Here is a 21,278-nt window from a genome sequence, read left to right as displayed (position 1 = left end):
AGCACATCGACAAGTCACAAAAATTCAAAAGCAGATTAGGTCGCGCTGAACATGAGCGTTTTTGCTCATGCCAACATCGAGGCCATCTGTTTGCATTTTGGATGAATGCCACTTGGCATATAACTGTTTTGATGTTGGCATGAGCAAAAACGCTCATGTTCAGCATGACCTGATCTGCTTCCCAAAAATTCAACAAAGCTGAAAGCTGAAAATCCACAAATATAAACTATAAATTAACATTCTCATGGCTCTCTTGATAAAAGCATGCAAAGTCATTGTCAAATATGGTTATTTAGGCTTCTCAACCAAGGAGCAGAGTGTTAGGGATATATAAACCTGTGGAAGGTGGACATATCAACATGAAATCATTGCCAGCTAGTTTATAGGCCAATAATGGTTTAAATTTGCTAGCAAAAAACATGCATTTTTGCTTTGTGGTGCATACCTTCAGCAATTTTGCCAACATTTACTTTTTTGCTTGCTTCTTGGGTTTAGGAACTTCTTTAAATGAATCGCTTTCTTTCCTCTTATGTTCATCAACCATCTTATTGGTGTTCTGATCAGCTTTCTTCATCTGCTTAATGGAATCAAATAAAGATGATCGTTCCTGGACATTTGATGTCTTGGCAAATGGATTAGATGGCCGCAGAACCTGATCAGATATGACCTTTCCACTAGATTCATTTGCATTTCTACTAAACTTTGGTTTCTCTGTAGTTGTCACATCCTTCCCTTTTGCTATCTCAACCTTGGCAAATGCAGGGAAAGGGAATGATGGAGGCATTAAATGGGAAGTCATTGGTAATGAGTCACTAGAAACAGCTACAGATCTTTGCGGTTCAGCAATAAGCAGGGTTGCTTCTCCAGAAGCAGCAGTAGGCATGTTATCTGTGGTTTCATTCAATAGGCGCTCCTGTAGACAATGTCCCATGGTTAATCATGAAAAACAAAGGATAACCATCATCTATAAGCCTCAAAACAAATTGAAGATAGCACTCAAGACATTACATATGCAGTCCGAATTGGACCACTATTTTATTGATAAAAGATCTAATTTTCTGTGAAGCATAAAATGATATTCCAAATCCATCTGAAGTTCTGAACAATAAAAACCAATTCTCCAGGAAGTACCTCAAGCATATTAGTGAATCGTTCAGCCAAAACAGGAAGCTTCATGGCAGTAACGAGTTTTATAGCACCATTCAGTGATTTCTCTAGTGACAAATGTCTGGCCAATTCAGTTGCCCTCACAAGCTTATCACCTAAGAAAGCATCCACTTGAAATAAATTACTTAATTCATACTAGGCACAAGTAAACAAAATCTTACAGACCTTTGCAGCAGCTGGCAATGAGCCTTAGGATGCAGCGGTCAAGTGAAGCTTCCATATTAAAAGCTTCATCATCTTGCAAAGAGGTGTCTATACCAGCAGCAGCCATTCCAGCAATTTTTTCCTCAACCTATAATTCAAAAACTTCTTAGCATCGATGGTGAAAATCACATTTAATATACAGCACCAAAAGAAAACACAGATAACCTGAGAGAGGTAAAGATTATTCATCATGAACTCTTTTTCAAGCTCATCTGCTCCAAGATCAGATGAAGCCAAAGGACATGAAAGACTAAAGGGTGTAAGGACGGGCTTTGGAGCCACCTGAGAACATGATAAGATTATTACAACAATTTGTTTATGTTATAATAAAAATATCTGCAACATGGAGACAGATAAAATCATATTACCTGTGGATAAATATCAGGTGAGCTACACACAACACAGAAGACCTTTGTTGCATTCAAACCAACAACCCAATAATGATCCCCATCAGACTTCTTTTCTTTTGCAGCACTGAACTCATTTCAGCAATCTCAGCAATCAGTGACACTACACTAACGTGAATGTCAGAAAATTAAAAGCATACATGACAGTCCTATTAAATACCTAAAGAGTGGAATCCAACTATCTGCATACTGCTTCGTTAATACTCTCAGAACACCCTGTATATGATGCCAAGGGAATCAAATGTAAATAATGGCAACATAATAGTTAATGCAAGAGACAGAAATTTCGAAACATATAGTCGATGCAAGAATGAGCCAGACTTAACAAACCTTGGAATCATATGAACTTAGCAAACCTTCTTCACTAAACCCAAGCCATGTAAGATATGAACCAGGAGTCAGTGGTAAGCAACCTTTGGTGATTAGAGTTCTATTAGAAATGTTCAGCAATTTAAATTCTAACACCTGCAGACCATGATGAGACAGTTATTTTAAGTAGCTCAAAGGAAAACATCTTTTATTGAAAAGAGAAACCTAGTAGAAATTTTCTGGAAATCTTGCCCTCTTATTTCATTTTTAACTTTGATATATCATGTTGCAATTTTCCTAATAACAAGTGCTAACAGCACAGCCTAGGATGTAATCTATCTTGTGCCAAATAATTAATATGTGGTGTCCTTGTGGATATCACATGTGATCAGAACTCAGAAAATGGAAAACAGAGACCACATTTTCAATTTTCAATGGGCAAATGTTGCACAACAGAAAGATAAATTGTGTGCAAGTAGAACCTGATCTCCAGTGGAAAGGCATTCAGAAGCATGTGTGACAACAACAAGCTCGTCTTTGTGGCCTGCAGTAGTCACCACTGGTCCATCAACACAGAGGACATATTTCTGAAAAATGAAAAACAATACTCATGTCAATTCAGTTGATCTCAAAGCATGAAATTAACTAACCCAAAAGAAAATCTAGAATAATTTTATTGAATAATTCAAGGGAAAACCCCTGGCCTCCGGTTGGTAAAACCCTTGAGGTCCCCTGTGCCCACCGGGGAGTACACCCAGCTTCGACCTTGTGGCAAGGGACACCACCTGTGGGTTTCGAACTCGTGATGTCCCGTCACCTTGGTGACGTTCACAAGCTGCCCCTACCAGACGAGCAGAGCCCTTGTCGGTGAAAATCCAGAATAATGATACTAAATAAAAACAGAATATTTATCATAAATAGAAAGACAGCTGGGAAGAGGCAAAACAGATCAGCCTATCAAACAGGTTATATGTTAGTAGAGTCCAAGTGCATCTATTCCAGAGTCCAAATAGATTGGCCTAACACGATGGTTGCATGCTTTCCTAAAACATCTCATGCCATATTTTTGGGCACCCAAAGTTAATAAATCAAGAAATTTTTAGTACAAAAATTCTAAAATGAAAGTGACTGGTTATGTCACAGAAGGATACAAGGACATGATGCTTGTCATGCCAGCATGAGATATACATGCTAAGTGTCCATGTGACATAGGATTGTAGTTATCAAGTCATTGTAAGATCAAGTGAGATTGTTCTAGACTTATTTTCTAATATCTAGTTACACTTGCATGCTCAAATAGTCTTCCCAGTAAGAGACTGACCAAATACTTGCCAACTTATCATGACATGTTTGTCATGTGAGTCTTTATGGTAGTTTTATGAAATAGAGAAGACAGCTCTTGTAGTGACTTCTGTAGAAAAGGGAAAGGCCCGGAGGATGGTGGTCCTTAGAGCATGCCTCATGTTAGAGTAAGAGAATGTTTTAGAACATTTGGCATTTTTCCATTTTATTGAACAGAAAAGCTAGTTGTAGATGGAACTATGGAAGCACAAGTCAAGATCTGGCTGTAGTATTTCCCTATTGCATTATTTTGCAGTATCCACTTTGATTATAATCTGATGCTGCTTGTTTGTTTTGAGTTTATGATGAGCTATGTTGAGCTTACAGCTATGTCACAGGGATTCGACCAACCAGGTGCCGCACCCACGTCAACGCGATGCGGGTGCGCATGCAGCACCTAGTGCAGTCAACCCAACCCTGGGTGCGGTCAATGCACCCAAGGTCATTTTGATCCAGTTTTTGAATTTAAAAAAAAAAATCTGCCCGATGAAATGGGCTGCGGAGGGGAGGATTAGGGCAAAATTTTTTTGCCCTAATCCTCCCTTTGTTTCCTCTCCGACTCCCTCTGCTCTCCGCAGACCGCGACACCACCGCCGACACTGCCATCGACCGCTCCGCCGACACCAACCGCTCCAGGTATGCCCCCGACTCCCTCTGCTCTCCTCCTCGCCTCTGCTCTCTTCCTCTCCTCTCTGTCTTCTCTCTCTTCCTCTCCTCTCTGTCTTCTCTCTCTCCCTCTTAGAACACCAGGGTCTCCGTGCGGACAGCTTGTGCTTTTTTGGGTCTTCTGTGTTTGCTTTCCCTTTGCCGCAGCGAAATCGTGTCCCTACTCGATGCTAACGGCTCAACTGCAAGGTTCCTTGTGCATCTTGCCAGAGGGCTTGGACATGTGATTTGGCAAGCCACACTGCAGCGTTCTGTCATTGATGGTTCCCTTGCCACTATGTGGGCTTTCGGATGTTCGGTATGTGTTGGCTCAGGTGAGGAGTCAAAACAGCTCTCCTTCCTGCACTGATATTTTCAATGTCGGAATCCTGCCAGTAGTCATATGCTTGTCTCAAAGATTAAGCCATGCATGTGTAAGTATGAACTAATTCAGACTGTGAAACTGCGAATGGCTCATTAAAACATATTTTTTTAACTGATAACTGATAAAACTTAAAAATTATATAATATATATATAATAATAATAATATATTTTTTCCCGCATCCCAGCACCCAAGGTTTTTGAAAGTGCTGCACCCCTGCACCCGCACCCATGTGACATAGGCTTACAGCTATCCATCGCATTTAGCTTCAAATACAGTGCAAATAAGTCAATCCAAACTTCTCAGCAATGCCCCATCCGCACTGTTTTTAACTTGAATCCTTAGGAAGATCTGATAATAATGGCACCTATGTCACATAGGTGCAGATGGGGCAATGAGGCACTTTAAAAAAACTTGGATGCAGGGGTGCAGGGAGGATATATATATATATATATATATATATATATATATATATATATATATATATATATATATATATATATATATATTTTTAACAGTTTTAAGTGTATGTGTGTGCATTTATGTATTTATATATATAATATAGACAAAAAAGGACTTGATTAGGGTTAACTGAATCTACTTTTGGATAGAAATGGACCTCAGTGTGGTTGACTTCACCTAACACAAAGGAAGCTGTGTCCAAGTGTCGCACCGGCCTGGGTGCAGATGCAAGAGGGTGCAGTGCCCTTTTAGAAGAGTTCGTGTGACATAGAATGGCACATTTCAGAATAGGCATGCAAATGAGATCTTGGTTTTCATGGTTCAAAAGCTCTTAATGTGGATGCCTTGACACTTAAAGTCATGAGCTAATAATCAGAAGAATGAATAATTATTAGTAAACAATTAAGAAGGCTATGTACTCTGAGATAAAGGTGGCCTTCATCAACATTTATTTGTTGGCATTATTAAATAGTATGAGCCTTTCTTTAGAATTTGACTCTCCTTTTATGGAATTTATCGGTCATTTTATACAACTGCAAAAAATAGAAATGAAACTGCCATAATCTGTGTGACATAAGTAAGGGTACAGGTGCAGCAGGGTACAGTTATTATGACAGAAATTTATAAAAGGATGGGCATAGTGCTACACCGGTACAGCTATAATATATATATATATATATATATATATACACATATATATGTATGTATATACATATATATGTATGTATATATATATACATACATATATATATGTATATACATACATATATATATAGAGAGAGAGAGAGAACTGAACATTTTAGGGCCCCATTTCTCCTTCTGCCTTGTTAGGCCCCATAGTTTGAAGTATTTTATGATAGATCTGAAACATTAGATGTGTTAAGCATGTTTGGATCATGTTTTTTCGATGAAAAAATGTATTTTTATTAGACGAAAAAAATTGATGACTTCATAACCATTGATTTCCGGAAAACCCTGTATACAGATCAGATTCCAGTGATTCAAAAGCCAATTCCCACTAAACAAAACCTATAGATCACATCCATGGTGTTAGATGTAAGAAAAAACGCAGAAAAAAACTATGATTTCAGAACAAGAAAAGGGGGCAGCACCAGCACATTATATTTATATATATATATATATATTTATATATATATATATATATTTATATATATATATATATATAGAGAGAGAGAGAGAGAACAGTTATACTATATTTTACAAAATGCTCCACATGAAATTATGAACTGTCAATCATGAACCAAGCCCAAAACACTAACAATTAATAATCTAGTAATCTACAAAAATATTCTTCATTAGATGCTTTTGGTCCTGCATGTTGGCCAATCATTGACCAAGCCATAAGAATGTTGGTCAATCATGGACCGAGCCATAAGATTAAATGTGTCAGGTCAAGTATGTAGTCCATTTAACTCGTACCCAAGAGTACCAGCACCAATACCAATACTAATACCATGTCAACACCGGAATAAGAGTTGGCAGAAGTACCATGTTACATAGGCCATAATGAACCGAATAATGCAACCTAGGAGAAAAATTAAATATTTAAACATGGCAACAACCATAAAGAATCTAATATTTCTTCAATAATGGTGTTCATATATTTAAATCGGCACTTTATAAAAAGTAATAGGTACGTTCTCTAGAAATTAGCAATCTTGTGCATATGTACTTTATGTGCTAAATTGAAGTCAGAAAATTGTATCCTCCCTTGAGAAGTGTACACCAAGAAACCCTGAAAAGTATAAAAGAATGCAAGCAGTAGCAATATGATAAGCACTTTAGCTGCTGTAGAGAAATAGAATAAGCAAATCAATCAGAGAACTTTGAAGGCCAAAATGTGATTTCCACACTGAATTTAGAAATTAACTCATCATCTTGCTTCACTTATGAGGGTCGTTAAATATTTCCTAAAAAAAGTGATTGCACAAAAGCATTAAAAATAAAGTGAAAAAATAAAAGATAAAGGGAAGTGTGACACAAGATTTAAAATTTAAAACTAGATCCTAGTTATTAGAAAGACTAGGAATGACCAAAAAAGTGCATCTAAAATGAAAGAAGCTTCAATCTGACATTCTTGGAAAGTATAAAACAGAAAGACAAATCCGATGAGCAGAAGCTTGACAGCTTGACATTTAAGAGTGAGATTTTAGTTACTGGGGATATGAACGGCACAATCACACTCTACGCAAATAAAGAGATCAAGGAATTATTTATCTGTATTTATCTGCCATATGAAGCATCATTCAACAAAAATGCAAGCATTTAAAATATTTTTAGGAAGAGAATTTAAATATATTATACACCATCCATGTGGGAAAAAAAAAACTAGCACAAGTCAGGTTTATGTTCCTAAGTTGTTAGCAGTTGAAATTTCACCCTTATTACCACATATTTGTACACCAATATTGGTAACATAGGAAGCATGCTCTTTAATGACACACATCAGTCTACCAACTTATCATATTCCAGTGGGAGTCTCTGAACTACTGCCACTTGGCTGCATCAGTTGACATATTTAGGTTACAAAAAATTTACTTGATATGACAACATTTTCTTTAGAGAAACTATTAACTTCACATTTTTTTTCTAAGACATTTAGTCCAAAAAAAATTTATAGTGAAAATTCAAATGCCAAAAACATAATGAAAGGCATATGTCAAAGCTGGAGAAAATCCTCATAATTTCTGAATCTCAGAAAATCCTAATAGAAATGATGTTTTATGTTGAATTCTTTGACAGATGTAGAGAGACAAACCTATCTAATTCACCATGATTGGTATCCATTGTTGATGGTACGCAACATTTAGAGCTATATAAATGCATTATTGTCAACATCCAAATTAATAGGAACATTAAAGCTTATCCACAAACATCATATCTAACATTGTTCACAGTCCCTCACAAACTCTTATTCCATGTTTTTTTTTCAATTTGAACATTCCACCACATACTATGATACACAATACATAGAAAAATGACATATCTTCTTACCCCCAACCTGTCATAAATGACACTCAGAATTTACTTGGCCTAGGAACATCCCAATAGGAAATACCTAGCAGAAATCAGAGTGAAAAGAAAAACAATTTTGGAACCACTTAAAACTGTCAATGTACCAAGATTAATTTGATGTTCGTACCATGTTTGCTTCAGATCTAATAAACACCTTGAAAATATCATAGCTGGATGCTATCATTTGGAAATTGGAATATATTGGAGAAAATATAATATAGCATTTCCCAAATGTAATGATAGTGGAAAATCACCAGAAAAAACTTTTTAAGAGCCTGAGAAAGAAGGAAAGAGATGCACTGTATTGTAGACAAACAGAAAGGGTTGTAACTTTGGCAAAATGATAAAACAATAATCAAAAAAATTAAAAATTCCAAGAATCAAAGTAGCCAGAAGGAACTTAAAAAATTTTAAGCAAAGCAATCAGAGAACTTTGAAGACCTATTTCAAGTTCCACATTGAATTCAGAATATCTTTCCATCATCTTGCCTTGCAAACAAATATCATGAAATATCTCCAGACACAACTTGAATAAAATAAATTGCACAAAAGGCAACATGAACAAATTTAAATAATTAAAACTTAAAATCAACTGAAACGGTCACCAAAGAACTAGCACATAATCAATTAAACACCACAAATTATATGGCTATGATAAACAGGAATCATAAGAAAATAGGCACATTAAAAACATATAAAGTGTGAGGGTTTAAGCTACAGAATGCAAGACTATTGTATTTGCATATCACAGTTACAATTATCCTCAAACAAATGAGCCTAATTTACTGGACCTACCAACCAAATGTCTTCAATAAAGTCAACACATAGAAGCATACTTTACAGTAAGTTGATTTCAAATTAGATCTGAAGAAAAATGATAGACTACATGATGAGTTAGCATTACTAGCAAAAGCTCTAAGATAATCACCCATCTTAGGCAATGTCAAGTTTGAATAGAGCCAAAGAAAACCGTGGTAAAACATCGCAATGACAAGATCAACATGTCATAACAAAAGGATGGATAAAAAAGGAAAAAGTAAAAGGTTTATACCATATTCAGAAGGACTTACATAGAAAACAAATGCTGATCTAACAGCTAAAAAAATATGAAACCAGGAACTCTTTCAAGGATGGGGAGGCTTTTTTATCCTCATTAAAGATTCAAAGTAATTGTTTATCATCAGCATAACTGTTACAAATTAATTAGGATAAAAGCTACCAATAACTTTATAGACCAAAACAAAGAAACCACTGAGCTTCAATGTTATTCAAGAGGTTAATGTTGAGGGCAAAAAATCACAAATAGGACAAGATACATGTGCTGGCTTTGCATTTTATTTTTCATAGGGCTCTGATTTCCTGTTCGACAATATTTTTTTAGGGCAGAAACTTTTCTCCCAGTTTTTATTGTTTGGGTTTCTTTACCATTTTACTACATCGTGGAATGTCAAAGGGTTGTAGACTTCTCACTTGTGGGAGCGAGAGTGCAAGTTTTTGAAATAAATTTCATTAGACTGTGGAAGAATACAAGACAGCATATAAATATAAAAATAGGATAAAGAGAAAAAATCAAGATGCCAACACTAAAAAATGGCAAAAGGCAAAATACAAAAGCAACGTTGACAAAATAGACAAAAGTGAATGGGAAAGCTTACCAATCCAAAAGGTCTAATTAATGTCATCAATATTTAATATAGCACCCAAATACCAATTTCTCAGTGTTTTCCTTGCATTCAAGCTTGTGAGTGCAAGGGGCTTGCTGGTGAAATAACTACATAGACTTATTCAAAAACAGGTGCAAATGTATTTGAGAGAGTACACTATAATATGAATGGTTCCAAAGCTTGTAGCACCCAGACTCTATGGCTCTTGCATGATTGAGCAGGAGGATCAATCCTTCCACAACGGAGCGAGGAAACAAGAACCATGGATGATTCACTTTCTTTTGGCAGATCATCTTGGGTGATTCTTAAAAACATTTGATCACAGAAATATAAGATCACCTCATGCACAGAGCTTACATTTAGCCCGTTAAGGTAAACATCTCCGGTGATAGTTTAAACATTTTAACCTAATCAATACATACAGTCACATGGATTAAATACAGTATAGGGTACAAAACAGGTGTTTTTCAAAAGGATAGTGCAGAGAAAACACATGCCCACACATACACACACAAAATGATGCATGTGCAAGTGCACACACAAAGCGAAAGAAAAAAGATTGTCATTTCAAAAAATTTAACTACCTAAAAGTCAAGATATTGTATACAGTGCTTTCCCAAAATAAAAATGAAAGACAGATAGGAAGGATACAATTTTAATATAAACCACGGATCCTTGAATAATCTTTTTCTATTCATCAGAGGATAGTTCAGCAATTAATTTGTGACCAAATAACAACATATTAGATTTACCTTAAAATATTAAATAATTTAATAGGCTTTGAAGATTGAACTTATCATGCATACTATTAAACAAACCTGCAAGCCACCTTCAGTAAAAATGCGAAGAAAATTGAGGCTAGTTATTGCTGCTACCCAGCCAACACCAAGTGCTACATTCTTCACTTCTTCTGCACCAAACCGCATGGACCACTAAACACGGAGGGGAAAAAAGTCACTGATTGCTGCTATATTTTTTTGTAGTGCAAGATATGTTGAAGAATATGTTGTCCACTAAATGAGCAGAAACTACCAACCTCACTGTTGTTAGCCCAGCTACTGAACGGGCGATACATGAGAGTGCTAGTGTTCTTCTCACCCCTGTGTGGATTTGCGAATATGCATCCACTATCATTGAGAGCAGCCATCGTAAATCCAAAATAATCAGTCATTGAAGGAACTCTATAACCACGACCAGTATCATGGAAATCAACCTGCAGACAGAATCTGAGATTCTAAATGGCTAAAACTAGAGTTTGATAATGCAAATTAGAGTTTAATTGAACTCATAATCAGAACAAGTTTGCCATCAGTAATCAACATAACAAAAACAAAAACGACTCAAGACATAACAAATGATGCTAGAAGTATATGGAATATCAATGAAACAGAGAAGGTGAGTAGAACTCTAAAAAAAAGAGAAGGGAAGTAGACCACTCAGTTCCATTCCTAAATGTCAAGATGTTTGCAGGAGCAAAGAAATGCCCAACTACCTCAACATGAGAAGATTCTCCACTTTTGAAAGAGGTTATACTTCCAATCATGTTGTAGCAAATAAAATGACGTTTTCCGTCCTGAATTGGCGTGGAACCTGGTTGAAAAGCATTCTGCATAGCCATCTTTGACCTTTCTGATCTTCTAATGCTGTCAAGTTCCTCACTTCCCATCCTTAGCTTCTCGGAAGGTTTACCAATAGGCCTCTTACAAGACTCGCTCCGTGGATACAACCCAATATGACTGCTGCTATCCTCATCTGAATCATCTTTACGATAGGTTTTCCTGTGCAAACTCTTCTTGTCAACTGGAGAATTCAAATCATCACCATGCCCACCAATCTGATCTAGACTACCAGAATGATCGGTATCATGATTATCTTCCTCATCAGGTGCAAAAAGCTCATCAATGCTTGAGTGAATACTAAGAGCACCTTCCACAGGGGACTTCATATGAGAAGGCACAGCACTCTCCCACACACCAAATTTACCCATAACATCAATCACCGCCAACCCATTTTCCTTAGGTTTCCAGGACATACAGCAAATCCTGTTATCAAATTTCCGCTTATCAATGTCCTGCTTCTGCTCCACATCCCAAATGAGTACCTGTTTGTCAAACCCACAAGTAGCTAAGTAATTTCCATTGGGTGACCAAGACAAGAAAGTGACTTGTTCAGTATGTCCTCCTTTCAAGGTAAACAGTTTCTCAGCCGTATCTCTGTCATACATTACCACTTCATTTTTCAGCCCAGGAACAGCAAGCATCTCACCATCAGGTCTCCAGCTTAGCCCATTCAAAACAGCCATGTCCAAGCCATTGTTTGGTGCCTTTTTTTCAAGGACGTTTATTGATTTCCCTGAAGAAAGCTCCCAAAAAATAACAGTACCAAACCCATCGATAGATGCCAAGTACTCATCCTTGGGATCAAAAGAAAGACTTGTCACCGGACCTTTGTGTCCCTTCAGCACCCTGACCATTGAACCATCAATTGTGGCCATCAGCTTGATACCATCATCATCACCAGCAGCAGCTAATAAACTTCCAGACTTATTAAAAGCAAGGGAACGGATGGGTAGGCTGAACCTAGAAACATCACGCTCAAATTGCCCACCTGTAAAGGAAAGACCCAAATGTGAGAAACGGGGAGAAGAAAACTGAAGCATCACATCCAAGGAGCACAAGCAATCACAAAACAAATCCACCACATATTCCCAGTTAGACAAACAAATGGTACGTGATTCCAAGAAACATGGGTGGAAGCAGACAGCTGTCATCATCACAGGGGCCTATAGCTGCAATCCCTATCTACCTCATTACAATAGTGGCCAAATTCCCCGCCAGGGGAAAAGGGGAACAGGATGATCAAACCTCTTGCTGCTACAAACATAAATGCTAACAAAACTTCAGGGAATCCGCTGTTTTTGGCAGCCAAACTAAAGCCAGTATTTTACTTCAGACGTACTGACACCCAAAGCCACAACTGAGCAAGGCTGAGCATACACAGAATTTGAGGTGACAACCCACAAGTCTCGTCATGACGTCCGCATGAGCCTATACCGATATGTTCCCGAAAAGAACACACGATATATTCAAAACATCACCTATCTTGAAATATTACGATTTAACAGAATGTAACCCCATATTTACACGATAAATACTTATTATTATATTTTTGTTTTGCAATAATATACAGATTTTTTCTTAAAATTTTCTCAATAAAAAAATGCATTCAATTTATTGTAAGATTTTTCTCAACCCACATTTTCCAGAGAACGATATCTGTGCCTGGTAAGAGTTTATGTCTCGAACAAAGTAGAAACCATCGGTTAACCAATCCGTAAGGCCCTAGAAAAGTCGGCCACGCCACAGGCATGACCATGAGTTTATGAGTTGCTTGATCAGTACACCTGACTCGTTGGTCCCACAACAGTCAATAGTTCAGACTTGTGATTAATTGTCTATGAAGCCCATCAAGGGGTGTTTGACTCCTTGTCCAAGGTTGCACAGAACTCATTATCCAGCATAGACAGGATTTGTTCTAGTTCAAGACAGACCTACAGGACATTTTTATTTATTTATTTTTGAATGCCGCCCCTTCATCTCCATCCACATAGTTCCAGGGGGAGGAGGGTTCGAAAAAAAAAACATGTTCCTCGGGACATGATGTTCCAGTGCTCTGTGCATCCCGTGTTTCACTGTACTAGCTTCCCACGCAATGTGCAGGACGCACAGTCAAACACGCTGTGAGAAACTAGCCCTTCCTCTATTGTACACTTTTGTCAATGGGTGAAGTTAGTTTAGTGCCCACAACAAGAAAAGGACCCTCTAGGCCATCCACTTCATGAAATCACCATGCTCCATGGTCCAAACCACATATATGAAAAACAAGAGAATAACAGGTGTTCAAAACTGTAGCTGAGATGAGTATGCTTAGATGGATGTGTGGAAATACAATAAAAGATAAGATTCGGAACGAAGAGATACGTAAAAAGACAGGCATTGCATCCATTGAAAATAAGATGAGAAAGAATAGTTTACGGTGGTTTGGACATATTCGGCGAAGGCCTAATGATGCTCCAGTTAGAAGGATGGAGAAATGGAAAAATATATTAGTTAAAAGAGGACGGGTAGGCCTAAGAAGACTTGGATGAAGATGATAGGAAAGGATATGAATGCTTTGAACCTCACCAAGGACATGGCATTGGATAGAAATGATTGGAGGAGAAGGATTCATGTGGAAGACCCAGAATGATTTTCTTTTTTGGTTCATATCACCGACCCCAATTGTTTTGGGATGAAGGTGTAGTTGTTGTTGTTGTTGTTGTGAAGTTAGTTTAGTAACCACAACAAGAAAAGGACCCTCTAGGCCATCCACTTCATGAAATCACCATGCTCCATGGTCCAAACCACACATATGAAAAACAAGAGAATAGCAGGTGTTCAAAACATCTTTTTGTAAAAAGTGTTGAAATGTGGTGTTGCCAAAACACCGCATTGGGAATGGAGTTGGCAGCCCCAAGACCACATTTCAACACCATTCACAAGAGGATGTTTTTGACAACTCCATCCTCAACACCACATTTTGGCAACAAATAAAAACTGTGTTTCCATCTCAATGCAAGGCTTCCAAACAGAGTCTAAATCACAATCTTATTCATATAAAATGCATTTTAAAACGTGACCAAAGTTGAATAGGAACATATATTCCAAACATGAAGTTAAGAGATCAATGGTTGTCACTTTGAGTCAAGCTTGAATCACGAACCATATTCATAAGAAAATATTGCAAAATCTATAACTTGCTAAGTTGCATATAAATTCAAGAGAATACAGATGGATCAGGGCCATGATTCTTCTCATGTGTGCCAAGGGCTTGGTTTCCCAAAGTGTACTTCTGGTCCTCTTATGGGCAGAACATATTAGTAAGGGTAGAAAGGCCAGCCAACTAAGAAAAAACAACTAATCGTTGCAATGGTGACTTGAGAGTGGTTATTTTTCTTCACATTACAAAATCCCATCTTATGAAGTAGCTTACACCATTCTCTATGTGAAGAAGCCAATATTTAAATGGCATCATATTGAAAGAGAAACTCTATAGCACAACAAAAATTCCACTAATTTTCATCTTCATGTGCTTTCAAGTACCATTCTTTATTCACAAAAAAGTATGAGCGAAAAACCTTACAAAAATAAAGCATATTTTAATTAAGGATATTCGAAAGATTAAACAAAATCATCTTGCATTCTCTCCAGATCTCCAAACCAATTTTCTCCACAACCAAAAACACATTAGCATAGTTAGAGCAGGCCTCGGCTGTCAGACAGGAAGTCGGGGTTCAACTCCCATGGGCACTACCCCTTGCGTAAACCAAAGCCCAGCATAGGCCCTGAGGGTGAGAGTCCTAGCCCCGGCGTTATATGTTGCCCGGATGGTGATGTCTCCAGTCCCGGACACAGTTTCACCAGGCAAAATATGGAGAAAAAAACACACGCAAGCATTAATTTGACAAAAAACATAAAAAGCACCGAAATAAACTTAGAAACAAACTAATACAATTCCAGAAATCAAGCTCCTTGCATCTCTCCGTATCAAAAACAGATACGGTTTGCTCAAGAAAGAAATGAAAAAGCAAACAGATTGAGAAAAAAAACACAAAAAAAAAGAGAAAACAGATCATACAATAAGGAAAAAAGAAACCCTAAACAGAGGCGAAACCTGCAAGTGGATGATCGATGATCATGATATACCTGGAAAAGCGAAGAGCTTGACGGATCGGGAGGCGGAAGCCAGGGAGGTGGAATTGGGGCTAATGGAGAGCGCCGTCACGGCTGCGTTGTGCTGACGAATGGTCAAAGAAGAGGTGGAGGAGGCGAGGGGGTATGGATGAATGATGATGGTGGAGTCGGGCCCGGCGGTGACGATGTGCTCGGCGCAGCCGTCCCAGACGACACTGCAGTGAGAAGGGGCGCCATTGACGCACTTGTGAGCTTCCCTCAATTCCACTCTCCCTCCTTTCATTTCTTTCTCTCTCTCTTTCTCTCTCTCTCTCTCTCTCTCTCGATTGACCTGTTCCTTGCCTTTTATAGCTGAGAAGAGGCGCTAGGGCAAAAGTTTTGGCGCCAAATGCTTGTGGCGGGAAATTTATCCCGAAATTACGAAATTACCCATGGGTTTGTCTATGGCGAACAAGTTATTCTGGACATGACGGTTAAAGAGTGCAAACGGGTCGGTACAGTCTCGATCATGATAAGGTCCGATTCAAAATCGAAATATTTGGGCAAGCAGAGCTTGAATCTGAAACTAAATCTGAAATGGATCATTGGGATCTTATTCTTACATGTGAATAGTACAAACGGTTGGGTTGGATTTTTATTTGGATCCTGACATAGAACCGACAGAAAATATTGACTCCAATTTCAACCTGAATAAAGAAAAATTGTCGGACTGTGTAAGTTGGAATCTGATCCAAATATAAATATAGATCTTATTTTTAACATCTATATCGAAGAATAATATGTTCAATTCAGATCATAGGTTCGACCAAATATGATCCATTTGCACTGCTTATTACGGGATCCTTCATTGGTTAGATATAGGTTCAAACTGTAATAAGGCGAGACCTCACTCCATACCAGATCCAAATAAGATAATTTATTCGGAACCGTATATTTTCATATTCGTTATCCTCTAATGAATCACATCTTGCTTTTAATCAGACCCAGATTTTAATTTGGAGCTGGATCTTTTCTGGGTTTGGGTATGAGATTGCATAACCGGATCAGACAAAATTTAACTAATCATACAAATGGTACTTGGATCTGTTGGCTATACACCCAAACGGACCTTATCCGATGTAATGGTTTTCATCGGCATACACGCTTGGGTCCAACTGACGAAAATGCCCCTCCGCTCTTTCATTTATCTATTTCTGCTTGGCACCTAAGTTTACCATTTTCTGCACCGTGTCTTTATGACACGATAAAACACAATTGAAAATTTAAACACGGATACGACACGTTTGGTATTGGTTAGATGTTTTAAAATAATATTTTATTATATTTACATTATATTTCAATAAAAAACCATTTTTTGAGATTAAAATGTTAAAAATTAGTAAAAAAAAATCTATCTTCCAATTAGAATCCGAATCCCGCGTTGACGAGTCGACAAATCATTGTGACGTAGGTTTGCTCGTTCCCTAGCTTTTTACTTGCGTGCTTCCCTAGAATTGGATAATTTAGTCATTTCTGGGAACTTTCAGCGTATACTTCAACCAAGGGCATTTTCGGCATGTTAAAATTCGGGCGCGATGCCAAGGTGATAGAGCTGGTTCTCCTTTTTTTTAGACAGTGAAAGCTGGGGTTAGGCAGACCGCTCTACCAGTTATACAACCATACCATTGGGATTCGAACTTGTAACGTCCCGACACAAGGTGGCGTGTACTAACTGCTTCTGCCAGACAAGCGAAGCTTCCTTGGTGGTTAATTTTCTGATTTATTTCTTTCATTCCAGAAAAAGAAAAAAAAATCTTGGAGCGATGATTGATGCAATTGCACTATCACTCCCCTCCACTGTTCTTCCCCATATTTTCTTCCAAAGGCTCTCCATCTCCTTTATTTCTGCTACTCGCACCACTCTAACCATTCCCCACAAGACATACTCCCGCTTGCTTCAAGAAATCACACACCACCAATCAGCAGAATTAGGAAAACAGGCCCACGCGCACATGATCACCTCAGGTTTCAACCCCACAACCTTCGTTTCTAATTGCTTGATCAATATGTATGTCAACACATCGAATATTGCGTACGCACGCCAAGTGTTCGACAGAATGCCTGAACGTGATCTCGTATCTTGGAACACGCTTGTTGCTGGCTACACTCAATTTCGGTTAATGGGCACTGCGAATTCTGTTTTTGAAGCAATGCCTGATCGAGATGTCATCTCATGGAACTCTATGATGGCTGGATATGTGCACGGTGGGGATTGTTGGGCGTCGGTAGATCTCTTTAGTCGGATGAGACGGGCAGGTACCGAGCCAGATCGTACTTCCTTTGCTATAATTCTTAAAGCATGTGCAGCTTTGGATGAAATTGTGTTGGGAATTTGCATTCATTGTCTTTCTTTGAAGATGGGTTTCGGTTCGGATGTGTTTGTCGGTAGTGCTCTTGTTGATATGTATGCAAAATGCAGGGAATTGGGTGATGCACAACAGGTTTTTCATGAAATGCCTGAGAGAAATTGGGTTTCTTGGAGCGCCATGATTGCATGTTACACTCAAAATGAGCAACCGTGGGATGGTCTGGAGCTGTTCGTTGAGATGCAGCGAACTGGAGTTGGGGTAAGCCAATCTACTTATGCAAGCATTTTTAGGTGTTGTGCTAGTTTGAGGGCTCTGCAATTAGGCTGTGCAGTTCATGGTCATGCATTGAAAGCTAATTTTGGATCAGATGTAATCGTGGGCACTGCTATTATTGATATGTATGCCAAATGTGATAACTTAGACCATGCTAGACAGGTGTTTGTGGCACTGCCGGAACGTATTTTACAGTCCTGGAATGCCATAGCTGTTGGTTATGTCAGAAATGGTCAAGCATTTGAAGCATTGAGATTATTTACTCAAATGCAGAGTTCAAGCATTTGCATGGATGAGATCACCTTATCATGTGTTCTGAGTGCGTGTTCTGGGGTTGAAGGCCTTCTTCAAGGTCTACAAGTTCATGCCCTGATAATTAAAACGACATACGAGTCAGATATCTGTGTGACCAATGCCCTCTTGGATATGTATGCAAAGTGTGGATGTCTGAAAGAAGCTTGCCGTGTTTTTGATGAAATGGATAGAAGAGATGCTGTTTCATGGAATGCAATTGTTGCAGCATATGAGCAGAATGGGATGGACGACATGACACTGTTGTACTTCAGAGAGATGCGGTGCTGGTCCATTAAACCGGATGAATTTACCTATGGCAGCGTTCTCAAGGCTTGTGCTACTTTAAGATCTTTGAATTTGGGAATGGAGGTACATAGCTGTATAATCAAGTCTGCACTGGGTTCGGACTTATTTCTATGTAGTGCGCTCATTGACATGTACTGTAAATGTGGTTCTGTAGAGGATGCACATATAATGCACGATCGGATTGGTAAGCAAACACTAGTGTCTTGGAATACACTAATATCTGGATTCTCACAGCAGAAACAGAGTGAAGAAGCTCAGAGGATTTTCTATAAAATGTTGGATGCAGGTCTAAAGCCAGATAACTTCTCATATGCTACAATCCTTGATACTTGTGCAAATTTAGCTAGTATAAGTCTAGGAAGGCAAATCCATGCTCAGACTATAAAGGAAAATTTGCAGGCCGATCTCTTCATATCTAGCACTCTTGTTGACATGTATTCAAAATGTGGCTGCATGCATGATTCATTACAGATGTTCAGGAAAATGCTGAAAAGGGATCATGTTTCTTGGAATGCTATGATATGTGGGTATGCCCAGCATGGTCTTGGAGAAGAAGCACTTGAAATCTTTGAACTTATGCAACAAAACAAAGTTCAGCCTAACCATGCAACATTCATTCCAGTGCTTCGGGCTTGTGCACATGTGGGTTTATTCGATGATGGAGCACATTATTTCCATTTGATGCAAAATCAATATGGACTAGACCCACAAGTTGAGCATTATGCGTGCATTGTGGATATATATGGTAGATCTGGGCAAATTTATGAAGCAGTTAAACTTATTGAGAACATGCCATTTGAAGCTGATGCTGTGATATGGAGAACTCTTCTCTGTGCATGCCGGATTTGCGGGAATGTGCAAGTGGCTGAAAAAGCTGCCAAATCTATATTGAAATTGGACCCACAAGATTCATCTGTCTACATTTTGTTGTCAAATGTTTATGCCCAGGCAGGCATGTGGGCTGAGGTTTCCAATACGAGAAAGATGATGAGGCAGAATGGACTTAAGAAGGAGCCTGGCTGTAGCTGGATAGAAGTGAAAAATGAACTACACGCATTTCTTGTTGGGGACAATGCTCACCCAAGGTGTGAGGGCATATACCAGATGCTTAATGACTTGATCCGAGAGATGAAATTTGCTGGTTATATACTTTCTTGCTATATTGATATATCTGATGAGGATTGAGAAATTGTAGTGAGGAACTCTGGTGAATCATTGGATGACATATTTCTGCTATACCCTGAACTAAATATTATTTTATTTGCTCACAGAAGAGGCCATCAAAATGGTTAATATTTGGGGCAAGAAAATTGATTGTCGTCCACAATAATCATTGGCAAGCTGGGAATGAAACAAAAACTGTCTTGCTTATGCCAAGTTCTAAAAATGAATCAGCTTTCATTTATTTTAAGATTTCTCAAGGATTATGTATAGTCTGGAGGAACTATGCTAATCGGCAGTTGCTAGTGGTTAACCCTATAAATTAAATAATAGTGCTCCATGTTGCAACTAAGAGGTCATGCAACGCAGTTCTGTGCTTCATAGGTTAGCTTTTCGGGCGGTTTTGTGATGACTCCAGCTAATATTGGAAACATTCAGCATTTACAAGTGCCCATTTGGCTGAAATGATCAAACTTATCTACTCAGAGTCTTCTGTCTATGGCCAAGCTCTCAACTGATTGCTTTGGAGCCCACGTGCTCTGCTCACGGTCTGCTTTGATGCTCCTTGCTATGCATGCATGTGGACGTGAAAGCCGGTAGGTGAATGTTGTGAAATCCATTGTGATACGCGCATCACTTTCGATTTTGAACTGATGGGAAGTATTTCTTATGCTGTGGTGAATTACTCCAGCACTTTAAGACTTCAAGTGAATTCCATAATCAAGAAGAAGATGCACTGTGCCATTTTTCAGTTCTTTTTATGGGTGGAAATCTTGGTAGGATATGGTTCCACAATTAAAAAATTTCTGTAAGCATTTTATGTGGATATCTGCACAAAACTATGTAGAATCTGTATAGACTGAATCTGACCACATAAATGTATTAAGCATGGTTTGTTTGTTAAGAATCAGACCTTGGATTGTGTTTTTCTGATGTAAAAACATGATTTTTTTAGTCATGAAGTTTTGATACATTACTGCTGTTGATTTTTTGAGGCCTTTGAAAACCTGCTTACATTTTGCCATCACATACTTTGAAAGTCTTTTCCTACTAAACAAACCATGTAAATCACATCTGTAGGGTCTGATCTACAAAAAGGAAATTGAAAGAAAAATGAAACAGAATCATATCTTGATTTTTACTAGATGATGTTTACTACACACACAGCAACTACATGGCTTATAATTAGGCAAGAAAGTGTCATGCATCTAAGATTGTAATGAGATAGGGAATGAGCCCACACACCTCACAAGAGGCACAAACACAATCCACAATAGGCACAAGCACAAGAACCATTAAGTGCTAATAAGAGGGCACTCAAACAACCTAAAAACATAAATAATTTATTAATAATGAAATGCACATAAAATACATACTTAAAAGGGGACAAGCGGTCCCATATATATACAAGTAACAAGGAGTGAGAGATGTCAATATAGTTGTTGGGGAGCTCCCAAGGTAGGCCCCAACGACTATCTTGGTCAAATGACCATCATGCCCTTAAACAAAATAAAAAAACAAAAAACTAAAAATTAAAATGAAAAGA

General features: G+C 38.2%; 2 protein-coding genes and 2 non-coding genes across 4 annotated transcripts; 1 reads left to right on the top strand and 3 right to left on the bottom strand.

Moving 5' to 3' along the window:
• Positions 1 to 466: 466 nt before the first annotated feature.
• On the bottom strand, positions 467 to 15,633 carry LOC149812927 (transducin family protein / WD-40 repeat family protein). Its single transcript, XM_089991017.1, has 12 exons — positions 15,363 to 15,633; positions 11,111 to 12,225; positions 10,655 to 10,831; positions 10,437 to 10,550; positions 2,570 to 2,674; positions 2,109 to 2,243; positions 1,939 to 1,994; positions 1,740 to 1,845; positions 1,537 to 1,653; positions 1,333 to 1,459; positions 1,132 to 1,262; positions 467 to 913 (listed from the first exon to the last, which is right to left on the bottom strand). The coding sequence occupies exons 1-12, from the start codon at positions 15,631 to 15,633 to the stop codon at positions 467 to 469; spliced, it is 2,901 nt and encodes a 966-aa protein (XP_089847143.1).
• On the bottom strand, positions 6,751 to 6,822 carry LOC149812929 (small nucleolar RNA R160). The gene has a single exon (XR_016428388.1). It is a non-coding gene; the product is annotated as a small nucleolar RNA R160 (small nucleolar RNA).
• Positions 8,373 to 8,444, bottom strand: LOC149812928 (small nucleolar RNA R160). The gene has a single exon (XR_016428387.1). It is a non-coding gene; the product is annotated as a small nucleolar RNA R160 (small nucleolar RNA).
• Positions 15,634 to 17,070: 1,437 nt separating the features above from the next.
• Positions 17,071 to 19,799, top strand: LOC149812926 (Pentatricopeptide repeat (PPR) superfamily protein). The gene has a single exon (XM_089992205.1). It carries the CDS (start codon positions 17,153 to 17,155, stop codon positions 19,754 to 19,756), a length of 2,604 nt encoding a protein of 867 aa, XP_089848331.1. The 5' UTR covers positions 17,071 to 17,152; the 3' UTR covers positions 19,757 to 19,799.
• Positions 19,800 to 21,278: the final 1,479 nt, after the last annotated feature.

Source organism: Nuphar pumila, chromosome 16 (assembly GCF_984573655.1).
Source record: "Nuphar pumila chromosome 16, dmNupPumi1.hap1.1, whole genome shotgun sequence".
Taxonomy (NCBI): Eukaryota; Viridiplantae; Streptophyta; class Magnoliopsida; order Nymphaeales; family Nymphaeaceae; genus Nuphar; species Nuphar pumila.
Note: the sequence above shows the minus strand (reverse complement) of the source record. Positions and strands in the feature narration are given on the sequence as shown.